Genomic DNA, 13082 nt, shown 5'->3' with positions numbered 1-13082 from the left:
ATCACCGGTATAATCTCGGGCCACAAAAGATAAGATTTTATTTTACCATGGCAAGGAGGGCTGCATTATATGTCCAAGCGTGTAAAATATAATAGCAATGAGACTGTGCCGGGTGGACGCTGCCGGGGTAATTTGAGAGGAAGAGTGCTCTTTTGCGTTGACAGGTGGACTCTTCTGTCCTCCAGGAGAAGTTGTCTGTTGACACAAGGATCACGGCAGGGAGGAGGTAGCGTGAGGTCTACATAAACTTCACTAAACAGTCTGACTTGTCGCTGAACCCTCACTCCCGACAGTGCACTGGAAGCTCTCTCTCTCCCACCATAGATTTCTTGATTCTTTTGTTCTGTATTTTGTACAATCTGTTGTCAAAAAGATTTTTTTTCTTGTTTGTTTTTTCTCTTATTTTCTGTTACCTTTTCTTAACAATTTTAAAATCATTTTACTGGTAAAACTTTATTATTACTATAATTCAACTGTTTACTGGAGTTTGTAATTTGAAACTTCAGCTTATAATTCGAAACTTTAATATAATAAATAAATATAATTTGCAAAAAATGGCAATTTTAATCCTTGAGACCATCGAACAACATTTTGGTCACTATAATTGCCCCACCACATAGAAGAGGTGATCTGTATGGAAATAACATCGCGTGTATGAGGTTGTATATACATATATTGTATATGTATGCACGTAGATTGCCAGGGGAAGGTATCAAAGTTTACAGTGGGTACACAGACAATATTTAATGTAACATATAGTTAAATATTTACTGTATCAAAACTCTGATAACACTCACAAGCTTTGACCTCTGGAATTGAGATTTTAAAAAAAATCCAGGCACCCATCTAAACTAATGAAGGTGTTGTCGCCCACCGGTGTAAAGTAGTTTAAAGGGATTGTAAATGCAAAATAAAACTGCTTAGAATCTAGTAAAGAGTAGGATCAGTGTGAATTTCGTCTATTTTCGTGTCTGTACACGTGGAAAAAGTTGACTGTTTTATAGGATGTTCTGTTTAATAAGAGAAATTACAAAGGACTCTTTCGTTCGAAATCTCGTTCCCCGTCACGTGACCTTATGACATATGACCAAGATTGCTTACCAAGTGAGAGAGACTGTTTTCTATGCTTTGAAAATTTCACTTTAAAACGTAAATTAACTCACGAGACACCACCGATCACGAGTTCAAATCCTAGCAATGATCACCGACACTTGCTGTCTGTCTTGGTCCTACGTCACCTGCAAGTTCGTCTACTAACCGTCTCCGAGAGATATCACGGTTACTCGGTGAAAGGACACAACGGTCGATTTCACTGGATTTTTTTTTTTTTTTTTTTATAAACATCGGTAACCAAAATAATGCTAATAATTGGTAATAAATTGAGAAACGAATCATTTCTTCTGCATTGCTCTCAGCCTTATTCATCCTTGAGTATACCTTTAACAGTGCATGCGATGCTGCGAAAGACACACCTGAACCCCACTGCACCAAGGTCGGCTCCACGACCAATCAGAAAGATGCTGCATCGATATTATTCACCGCAAAACATCCCTGACAAACAGGTGGCCTTCTGTCAGTGTGCAGTGTCTGTGTGCAGTGTCAGTGTGCAGTGTTAGTGTCAGTGTGCAGTGTCAGTGTTAGTGTCAGTGTGCAGTGTCAGTGTTAGTGTCAGTGTGCAGTGTCAGTGTTAGTGTCAGTGTGCAGTGTCAGTGTGCAGTGTTAGTGTGCAGTACAGGAAAAATCATTTTGCTTATTTTAAAGAGCGAGCACAGTATGCCGTCTCCGTCAACCTGGAATATCCAGACTACAACAATGTAGTCCCAACTAGGAAAACTCAAAATTTTTCTCTTTAGAACCTTTAAATTAGCTGCTCAGTTCATATTCCACACACTGCTTTAAAGAAAATAAAAGTTATTTCAGAGATGGGTAAGGGAGGAACAACTGGAGTGAGTGAAGGCGTGAACTGTCGTTGACAGCATTTTGTAGTGATGTTCACCATTTTCATTGTTCATTCCCTGTATCACGTTTCTTGCTGCCATACCGAGCTAAGTACTTCTGCAAACAGTTGGATAAAAGAAGGAATGCGCAAACCACTTTTGTATAGAAAGCCGAAAACCCGTAGTACAAGATGTCGCCCACGAGTACCTTTCACACTTTTTTTTCTTCGACTTCCAAGGTTTTATTGCGATAAGAAAAGGTACTCAGCATTAAAATCGCATCAATGTTGTGTCTCTGGTAGTTCAAAAAACAACCTGGTCTATCTTGTCTCATAGAATAACATCTTTGTCGTTCTGTAGTCCGACACCTCCAACATGCAGACGGTATTTTTTATTCACAAATTAGGTGGGACAGCTGGAAACAACAGAAGCTTGACGTCTCCAGCTGTTTGTGTCACCTGAATAGGACACGTGAAAAATACAAAACACCTGTTATACTGTTGCCTGTCAGACACAGATTATTTTCTAAGGACATGTGACTGGCGAGTGACGAACTTTTGCAGTCAACTATTTAAACAAACAGAAAATGGAAAGTCGTGACACAGGTTTCCAGGACCACTGGAGCTTGCTGGAAAAAATATTTTTTTACCTGACAATGAAAAATATCTGCTAAAGTGGACAAAAGTATTAACTTTTATAACAAAGAAACAACGCGTCCATGTTCTAAAATTGAGGATGAAATGGAATTTTTATTGAAAAAGTTTTGAGAAAATGGTTGAAAAGCCTTTTTGTACGAATGTGTAGGCGTGTGTACATCCTATTTCTTATTTCGAGGGCAAGAGCTTGGCTTTTTCCCAGACATGTAGACACGCAGCTGTTTAGTCTGGAGAGTTTAAATAATAGTTTTTAAAGTAAACATTTAAAATTCTTTATAAAGCTGTCGGGTATGCTGTCGCTAATAATATTACTCCATAAATAAATATTTTCAGATTAATTTATACACTTTAAGTGTTTATTCCCGTTCCAAAGCATACTTTGTCTTGTGTTGACTATGCGTAGGGATGTTTGTATATGAAACACAACAAATTTTAGCCAGTAAATCCTTGTTCAAATGCCATTGATGAAAGAAATTAATCTTACAAATGCTGGATTCGTGCGTTTTGAAATAAAACGTTCAAGTTACTTTGCAAAAAGTCTCTTACAAACTTCGTGGAAACTATACTCGAAACATTCATCAAATATTTATGAAGAGCCTTTTGTATACATAAATTACTGGCCAAGTGCACTCCTCCTATTACACCATTTCAAAAGGAGTTAACCAAGGACTGTCACGACTCCTCTGTACCTGTGTGAAACATCCTGTGGTGGCTGCTGTTGTCCCGGAGGAGGGTAGAGTAGTCATCACGTGGTCAGAATTTACTCCGCACTGTTTGCCCATCAGCAATGCCTTTGTAGCTTCTAGAACATCTCCTTTCTTGTCGAAACGTGAGAAGAGACGATGTATGTAAGCAGAGGACAGGGGTTCGTGGACAGAGAGTCAATCAAACCAGAGTAACCTGAAGACCTGACATCATGAAAGGATACAGAAAGTTTGGTGACGGACGACTGTCGAAGACATTGCAGTGTGTCGCGCACGACTCGCCTCAATCAGTCTGAAGGCAAACAAAAGAGTCGACCTTTATATAGGATTTACTCTTTAAAAGAAAGATTAGTTGCCAAAAAATGTTGATTACGGTTTGAAAACTAGATAGAAGAGGGAGACTCAAACCAACCAGCAAATACAAAAAGTGTAAGTTAAAAAAGCCTCATGTTGTGTTATCCCAACATGGAATCGAGCCTTTCTTGAAGTTTTCAAAATATTTAAAATGCAGAAGGGGTGTGTTTGTTTTTCTTTCCCAAGCACGACATGTGTATTTAATTTCTTTTGAAAGCAAATCTGGGGCCTGCATCCCACAACCTTTGCATGTTGAAAGGAAGAGTGAGGCACAAGACGGAGGAATGGAACAGTATAAACTAGAATATCTCGAGAGTCGATCACACCTGACACTGGTAAGAAACAATACCCCGGATAGTGAAGGTAAAACCCATCAGGTCAAGCCATGATGTACCCCATAAACCCGTAGCAACATCCTCCCCACACTCTTGCTTTAATCGCTTGGTGTGCAGCTTCCTTTACACTAACATCATGGAGCTTTTTTTTTTACCTTCAGGCATTACTAGAAACGGAGGAGCGATGACGAGCATGAGTTATGTTTCTCGGTGCGCCTGTCAACGACACCTGCCAGCCGTTATGCTGACGATGACGCCGATGTGTGGTCATGCTATTACCCACGGCACAGGTCTGCACACCTGTGAGTCTCTACACCTGCTGCTTCGCCAAGTGGTCGTAAAGCACTCAGTCCTGCAACTGTTGATGTCAGGTCTGCACTTTCTTGTCGAAACTGCTGTTTCCTGAGTCCCACTCGCCTTTAGTTCCATTTGCAAAAACTGGAGCGAAAAAAAGTACGTTTTATTTTTTACATCGTCCGAATTATCTTGTAGATTATTGCTAATAGTCTCAGGAAGGAATTTACGGTGATGAGAAAAATTATTAATTAATGGTAGTTTTTTGCTTTCTTATTTTTTCCTCCTGTGTTATTATATTCCAGGGAGGGTTTTTTTTTTTAACCGAACTTATACGCAGCTGCTGGTTTTTATTCATTTTTGTCTTTTTTACATGCCTTTGTGGATAGTATTCAATAGCCAAATGATCAATATGGGAGATGTTTAAAAATAAATTACCTATGGGAATAGAATAAAGAAGAAATGTATTTTAAAATTCGAAGACAACGTGCTGAATAGTAAAACGAAAAAAGGGAGGAATGTTTAGAAAAATATGTATGCAGCAGAAAAAAATGCCTTATTCTAACCTGATGCTTTCATTTTGCTTCAAACAACCCTACATTTGGTTAAATACTCTGGAGATACTCGTCTGCAAACATCATTCAGTATTTGTACAGACTTGGGGAAATAATCTTGCACTGAACTTTACCCACTCATCAGACAAAACATTCACCCTATGTGACCTTTAAGTGTAGCTTTTTATTTGTCTGTGGTGCTCACAGGCACTTTATACAAGGGTGTGTGTTTTTTTGCAATATCAGAACTCGGTGAATTATCAGCGGTGAAGTATTTTAAGCTGTGTGCTTAGCAGGTGTGCCTTGACGGGGGGGTCTTTGTAGTGCCTTAGTGTCGCAGTCGGATGTTGGGGCGCCCCGTGATGTAGCAGTTAAAACACTTGCTTGTCACCACTGCATTGTGAGGCCCTCGGTTCAGATCTCGTCTTGGGACATTCTTTGTATTAACACTTGTTCGCAGGGCTGGGCATCGGGGGGTTTCTCCAGTTTCTTCCCATTCCCCTCATGGTCCGAAATTTAAAAAAAACACGCAGATACGTAAATATTGAAATTCATTTATTTTTTAATTACGAGACTGGTAAACCACGGACGTGTACAGGTGGACTGCTGTCTGTCTGCCGAGACCAACGCTTAGTCTCTTGCTAAGTTATCCGCTGTTAGTCTCGGCGAGCCTAAACAATGAACCGGAAGCTTTGTACACTCCTGCCTCGTTTTAGTAGTTAACTGAAAAAAAATAATCTGCCAGCAGTCCAGTTTTAAAGTTTGTGGGTAAACAGCCTGCCAATCGAAAAGCCTGTTTGGTTACTTGCTTTATTGGTTACATAGTCTGACAAAAATAAATATTTATTTTGTTGTAATGGTCTGTGCAAATTTCAGTTGCATGTAATATTAATCCTGCTCGGTACTCTACGCTCAAATTAAATGATATTTTAACATCCCCCAGCTTTCCGGCCGGAGGAACCATGAGAACCATCTTTCGGTATGCGGCTGCATCAACACTCCTAGCAGGTGAGTTGTTTTTGAACACCTCCCACCTCCTCCACAATCCAGCTCCAGTCCTGGTGCGTCACACCCCACACGTCACACACCACCCTGCTGTAGTGTCGCAGTGAACAGTTCGTGCAGGGCATGTTTGCTCGTTCATTGTAAAATACCTCACATTAGCAAGATATGCTATTCTCATCCTGTTCACCCCGTTTTTCATCTGCTTACTGAGTTTAAAAACACCCTGTCGCCACTTGAATGCAGTATATGTACACGTCACAGTTGTTTTCTTAAAGGAGTATTAAACCCTTTCCCTCTATTTTCTCGACGATAAGTCTTGTGGTTTTCTGTCACAGACGAGTGTCACTAAATTACACTTACTCGTGAAATATGCGTAGCCTTTTAATAACAACAAACCTATGTAATGTTGTGGTGATATGTTAGTTTCCCTGACAAAGGACGAAGATCAGGAAAGCATAAAATACAGGATTCTAACTGTGTTTAATTGCCGTCTACATTCAAAACACTTTTATACATTCACCAAAGACATATCATATTAACTCTAGGTGTAAAGATGAATGGGGTTGAGATGGAGGAGCATGTCAACCAAGGCAAGCACGTACACGCCACTCGGGGTTATGCTCGTGGAGTGCTATCATTAATTACACTCGTCCCTCATGGGACCTCTTGTAAAAAGTAATGGTAATACATTTTATTATTATTAAATTATGATAAACATTTTACAAGGTGCAAAAAGTTAACATTCTTATCAGCTAAACCACACATAATCAAGCATCTCATTTATCTATCTCGAAGTAAAAATACCCAATTGGTTTATCTCGATTGGACAAGGTTACATTCAGAGGCCGCGGAGATACGCTTCTCGCAGGGAAGACAATCGACTTTAGAATGTTCGCCAGTGCAGAGTTTTCTTCGCTTAGTAAATACACTGTTCACTCAGAACTAAAAAATATTGCTTATCCGTTGTAGCTGCCTTCTTATTTAGAAAAACATACAGCATGTCAGGTTTGGGTCTGACGTAGACTGGTTCGTGGCATTTTGTTAAACCTGATAATACTCTTCTATTCGGTTACATGGACATGTAAAGCTGCATCGGACGCCAGTAAACCCTTTGCCTGGAACCTATAAAACATGTAAAGTTGAACATGACATCTGAAAAATGCGCTTGGAACGTTCATTACATTTATATGTATGTAGACAGGTATGTAGATAGGTACTATGTTTTGTACCTTTCTACATTCATTACCAAAATGCACACGTTGACTCCTGTGTGTCTATATGTAGATATGTATTATGTATTATGTATTACGTATGTATCTGTGTACGGTAGTGTACCCTTGGTTTGTGTGTGCTACAGGAATAAGCCTCGCGTTCACAGTTAGCTCCCCAAACCTAACGTCCACCCAGCCAACCACGCCAGGCAACTCTTCGGAAATCGAGCTAACGACCACATCAGGTGTAGGTATGAAATACATCATAACAATATAGAGGAGACATCTTCTTTCTTTTTTTTTTCCTTCACTCGGGGTTAGCAGGTACACTAAACCTTCTCCAGCACCACAGCAGTCGCCAACGTGCCATAGTGACGACGACGACGACGACGACGACGACGACAATGATGATGACGTGTGTTTCTGGTAGTGGTGGAGGTGGTGCTGCTGCCGACGATAATTGCAAGTGAAGATAATTTGATATATTTAGCTGCAATTGTTCAATGTCCCCCACCTCTTCCTGTGACACGCAGGACCTGAGGGAAGCAGCGGCTCGGATGAGGCCAGGCTGAAGGCCATGAGAGCCTCGTGTCTTTTGCAAGCCAACGTCAGCGAGAGCATGGACTTCACGTGCAACAGGATTCTGCTGGTGCACTACAGTCTCATGGAGTTCTGGACCCACCATGGGTCTGGGGAAATGTGCCAGTGAGTACAGCTCACTAACGGAAAATTATACTTCTAACCAAAGTCCGCACAATGCTTTCCTTTGTCACCCTTCTCCCCTTTTCCGCTTACTTCTACTTCTCTGCTCGTCTTCATTTTGCAAAATCATTTCTTGTTACTTGGATCCTTTTTGCGTTTTCTGTAATTGTTTTTTTTTTCATCAGAACTGTTGTTTCTCATTCTGTCGTTCATATTTGTTTGTTCTTCTGTCTCTCGTATGTTGTCCATGTCTGAAGCGCTAAAAGCATGCTTCTTATGAGTTTAAATGTGCGCTATATAACTTTTGCGATCATCATCATCATTCTTATTATTAAGTCACTTGAAATGCTTTTTTTTTTTTTGACTAGTGCTTTACTGACGAGCACTTTGCGATTTTAAAAAATATACGAAAAGAAAATGATTGAAGTACGACTTTTTCAGTCTCAAATTTCATTCAGTCTCTCAACTCCTCCTCTTTCTCAAACCGGAAGGTGTGACAATCCTCTTTAGTAAACTCTTATAGAAACATACTTTCCCGATATCATCATAATATGCATAACACACAAAGAGAGATTTAGCTTGCTGATTACTCAGGTGTTCAAATAAAATCCAGGTGGAGTTTGCAACACAATAATGCTAGTCTTTGCATTGCCATTAGCGGCTTTTGAACCATCCAGGATATTCACTGTGAATAGCTATTACAAGCCTCTTATTTTTTAGAGTGCCAGAAAGTGTAGGGAGGAACAGGGAGTCGCACGTTTAAATCAGTAAAATCCATTCAGCTGAGATCAGAGGCAATGCTTTAATTTATTTGTTGAATTCTTGAAAAGCAAATGGGGATTACATAAAATTCTTTTCACTTATGAGGTTGGGTTGACAAAGGTAGCTGTTTCTTTAGTTGTCTTCCTTAGATGCAAGGTCTTGTTGTCCAGGTGTACGCAAGCGCGACCATCAGACTGTCATTTGCATCGTTGTAAGGCCCTTTTACAACACAGACGACATCACTATGACAACAGGCACTAACAGACAACTGCAAGACTTACCAACAGACTGACAGTGCAAACACATGGAAAGAAGTGAAACCATGCATTCAAGAACAAGGGCCTGAGAATATTGCTCCAGATCGTGAGCCTAAAACAATGACTTTGTATGAAGCACATCGACTAAACTCTCTCGAACTTTCTGCAGGCGAGAGGCCGACTACAAGGCAGCCATGGAGTGCGTCCTGGAGGCCAGCAAGAGTTGTCTCCCTCCTGAGAACGCTCTCCACTTTCCTGACATCGAGACCGCACGTGCTGGCCTGCAGTACATCTGCGGCGTGCATCAGCAGTTTGGTAACAACAATCTCTACACATTCTGTCATACGTACAGTCTGGTCATTCGGAGTGCTTTTTTAATTAAGTAATTGAAAAAAAAAAGTCAGAACTGTGCCAGCGATGCCACCATTTGCGTGCAGTGCAAAGTACTTGTGTGTGTGTGTGTGCATGCTAGCGCGCCTGCGTATTTTTTTTTTTTTTAAGTTTCCACACGTAGTTAGAACTTTCGACAGCAGAGTCCTCACATAAAATTATCACTATCTTGATATCCATGTCGGTATTGATATTTACAGCTTTATCTTCTGACCAGCATACTAATCACTTGCTATGTTTTCATCGTAAATATTGCGTTATCTTTAGAGACTCAACTCAGGGCTTCTGCTTACGCAAAAAATTACGTACAGTACGCATTAAAAGTTTGGAGGACCCCTTCAATTTTCGTCAATGGGGTCCCATTCAAATTTGGGCGAAGAACAGGAACCCCTTAAAAATCTGAAGAAGGGGTCCCTGGGACCCCAAAGAATTTAGCCTTAGCCGAAGCCCTGCTCAACCGTTTTCTATTAGTAACATATACCGTAAGTTATTAACAGCTGGGAACCTCCTAGTTATGGTATTTTGCTTACTCATTAATGGCGTGTTACATGACCTTTGCCCTTCCCTCCAACAGACGTGGACAAGTCTTGCGCACGGAAGCACTTCCCAGAAGTCTTTGACTGCGTGAGACGGGACACTCTGCTCGTGGTGGGTGGAAGCTACCTGCAGATTCCTATCCAACCACATCTTATCTGCAGGTAAAAATGGAAGTTTTACAGCGATTTCTTTATCCACTAGCTCAAGAATTAAGATTGTTTCTCTCTAGCAAGACGAATAGCAGACACAAGCACGCACACTCCAAAAAACAACCCGACATCAACATAGACAATTCTTCTAGCTGACCTCTGAACCTACAGGTAAACAGATTTGACGGGATCTGGGGGCAGTTCGAATCTCATGCTCGAGTTGATACATGCATGGTGTCTACAGAAAGGGTTTTGTTTTTCACGCTTACTGACTTTCCACAGGACGTACGACATTGCCGACCTGTGCTGCTGGGAAAAGCTGCAGGTGTGTGGCTCGACGACGGCCGCAGCGTACACGAGAGTGATGTCCCTTTACTTGCGACCGCCATCTTGTCGCAGCCGCGCCGCCATGAGTGCTCCGGTTCCTGCTGTAACTGTTGTCGTGAGCTTGATCATCAGCGTCCTCTTCGCACGAACCTGATAATAGCTGATTTACCACACATAACCCCTTCTCTCTCTCTCCATCTCTCGACCTCTCGCACGCACAGACACACGCATGCAAAAGGACACGCAACCACACACACCCGCGCGCGCACCACCCCGCCTTACAGAAAAAATGTACACACACATACACACGTAAACTTTCAAAAAGGCTTTCCGTTTCCTCTGACCCTGGAGTAAGTGATAGCCTTGCGGTCGTGTTCTACGGCAGTTGTTCTCCATTACTAATGAGCTCGGGCAGGTAACGTCCCACCCTTCCCATAGGTGTGTGCGGTGTCCATGAAAGATATAAGGACATGGGACTCTGGTTTTTCAAACCCTTACGCGGGTTTACAATAGGATCAAGCCTAACAAAAGGGGAGATGCTATACCGCCGGCTAAACAATGGATCCACCCTCCTCTTCTTTTCCTTTAAAGAAAGGTCTGAAGAAAGAACACCCAAGCATTAAACATACAAATGTTGAGCTTCAAGTCTGCAGCATACTATTTCCAGACCTAGGTAGACGGGCCTTCGGGGTAGCTGGCCTGGGGTTGGAACGTACAGGCCTTCCTCCCTCCGGAGTTGTTGGTTTTTGTTGTTTTTTTTTGTGTGTGTTTTTGTTTTGTTTTGTTTTGTTTTGTTTTTTGTATTGAGCGGGGTAGCACAAGTTTGATCCTTTAATGTCATTTTTCCTCATTTACTAACCGCTCACGTGTAAACAATGTTCAAGTAGTTATGTAAATCCTAAAGTATACTTGCCCTAATGTTTGCAGTTTATATTTCGTTACTGAATGAAATGTAGATACATGTATTGACAATCAAATTATAAGCATACTGTGAAAACTATTAACGATTACAATTACAAGGGAACTGGAGAAGTCATCTTCCCCTGGACCAGCGCTGGCTCTCTGGGTAGGATATCACTATATTATAGAGTCAGCTTCCTTCAATGCCCCTTCATCCCTCTCGGTGAATGTCTGATTTCACGAGACGATACCAGTGTAAGCCCCCCGATGAGTTTTCTTGGACCTCAGAAGTCCCGCAGTTCCTCCTCATTTAATCTTCCACCATGAAGAAAAGAGAGAATGAAGATAAGAATAAAAAGGAGCATGGAGTGATAAGCGTGTCACTCTTTATGTCCACTATTTCACGCTCGCAGAGGAAAAAATGCACACAAACCATCAGGGGCAGTAAAAATAAAACTGTTACCCCTCCACTCCAACATATTCGATATTAAACTAGTCAAATATATAAGCAATGAGTTGAAGAAACAGGCCACTTAGGACTGATGAAGATCAAACTTATTTTGAAAGCCTACCCAATATCCCATCTAGGATTGCAGACAATTATAATACAATATGCGACAGTTACGTACATATTGACAATAAATGGCAATCAAATAACAATAAATAAATGCATGAACTAAATATTTTCTGTTATGCAACCAGTAAATACTTTTGTTTGGTAACTTACTTTTGAATATAGAATGCGTTGCATTGAACTGATAAAGTGCTGCGCTGATCGTGTATAAATGTATATTAAGTTATTCAATAAACTTAATTAAAATTAATATATGGTTGTAAAGCTGCCATCCTTAATGAACTGTAAATAAAAATGCAGCGTGTGTTCTTTTGTATTTCTGCTGACACAAGCTATCGTTTAGACGTGATTATAAGTAAAATGTTTATTTGTAAACAGAAACTTTGATCATACATGATCCAGAATATCAGTATTCATCATTTAAACACAGCTGTCCATTTCCCTTTAATGTTTCAACGAGTCATTTGACTCATTTGTAAATACGTACATAGACAAAATTTGTATTTCTAAGTTGAATTGTAAATAAACACATGGTACAATATTTGTACCTATTGCTACACTGTAAATAAAAATATAATAACAATTGCATGTAAGTTTGTGTGTGTGTGTGTGTGTGTGTGTGTGTGTGTGTTATGATTTGTAATGAACCAAAACCTACAAAGAAAAATTGACTTTTTTATAAACATCCTTTCGGCTAAAAGGGGACATGGCACACTAAACACATCTAAACATTTTAGTTTATTTCTAAAATAAATAATAGGCTATAAGTTGTATTAAAGTTTTTAGGAGCTGGAATAATGATTGTAGTAGACATGCGTCGTTAAGGTTTGCGTTTCTTTCTCTCTAGCTTCTTCTTTTCAATTCCAGCGATTTTTGTCGGTTTTGTGTGTGTTTGTTTATTCCCTTCCTGCAGACAGAACTAGAGGAGATAAGAATAGTTTACTAGTCCTATGGCAGGAGTTACCGATGTCCCCTAACTCGGCCCATAGAGGGTATAACGTCCATGCTCGGCCGATACGTTGTCATACAAAATTAAATTCTAAAAATTTTACTTCTTGAAGACTGCTGGAAATGTTTTAATATTTCATTGTCGCCGGAAACGAGCAACTGGTGAAAATTTCAGACCTCAAGGACAATGGGAAGTCGGTGAGAAATCGATTACAAAATTCCACCGAACACATGGATACAAGCAAACAAATATACGAAGTGAATTAAATATTTAAAAAAATAATAATAAAAGTCTGTAACAGAAGTGGCTGTAGAAATTCACACTAGTCCATTGCAGAAAGTGAGAAGTAATTGAGAGCACTTAAATGGTCAAGTTAAAGAAACATTAAGGGAAGTTACCTGATTTCCACTCATTTGAATCAGTTTGAATTGTAGCACATTAATTACTCTGTAATAGATAAAACAAGATTAGCACAGACATAAGAA

The 13082-nt window shown here is 40.3% G+C and overlaps 1 protein-coding gene across 1 annotated transcript; it reads left to right on the top strand.

The window, feature by feature from the left end:
* Positions 1-4158: 4158 nt before the first annotated feature.
* Positions 4159-11761, top strand: LOC112575209. The gene is made up of 7 exons (XM_025256901.1): positions 4159-4439; positions 5778-5842; positions 7197-7301; positions 7584-7755; positions 8941-9086; positions 9736-9859; positions 10130-11761. The coding sequence occupies exons 2-7, from the start codon at positions 5797-5799 to the stop codon at positions 10326-10328; spliced, it is 792 nt and encodes a 263-aa protein (XP_025112686.1). The 5' UTR covers positions 4159-4439; positions 5778-5796; the 3' UTR covers positions 10329-11761.
* The last annotated feature ends 1321 nt before the right edge of the window (positions 11762-13082 follow it).

The sequence above is a fragment of the Pomacea canaliculata genome, linkage group LG1 (genome assembly GCF_003073045.1).
Source record: "Pomacea canaliculata isolate SZHN2017 linkage group LG1, ASM307304v1, whole genome shotgun sequence".
Lineage (NCBI taxonomy): Eukaryota > Metazoa > Mollusca > Gastropoda > Architaenioglossa > Ampullariidae > Pomacea > Pomacea canaliculata.
This window is presented reverse-complemented; position numbering and strand designations above follow the sequence as displayed.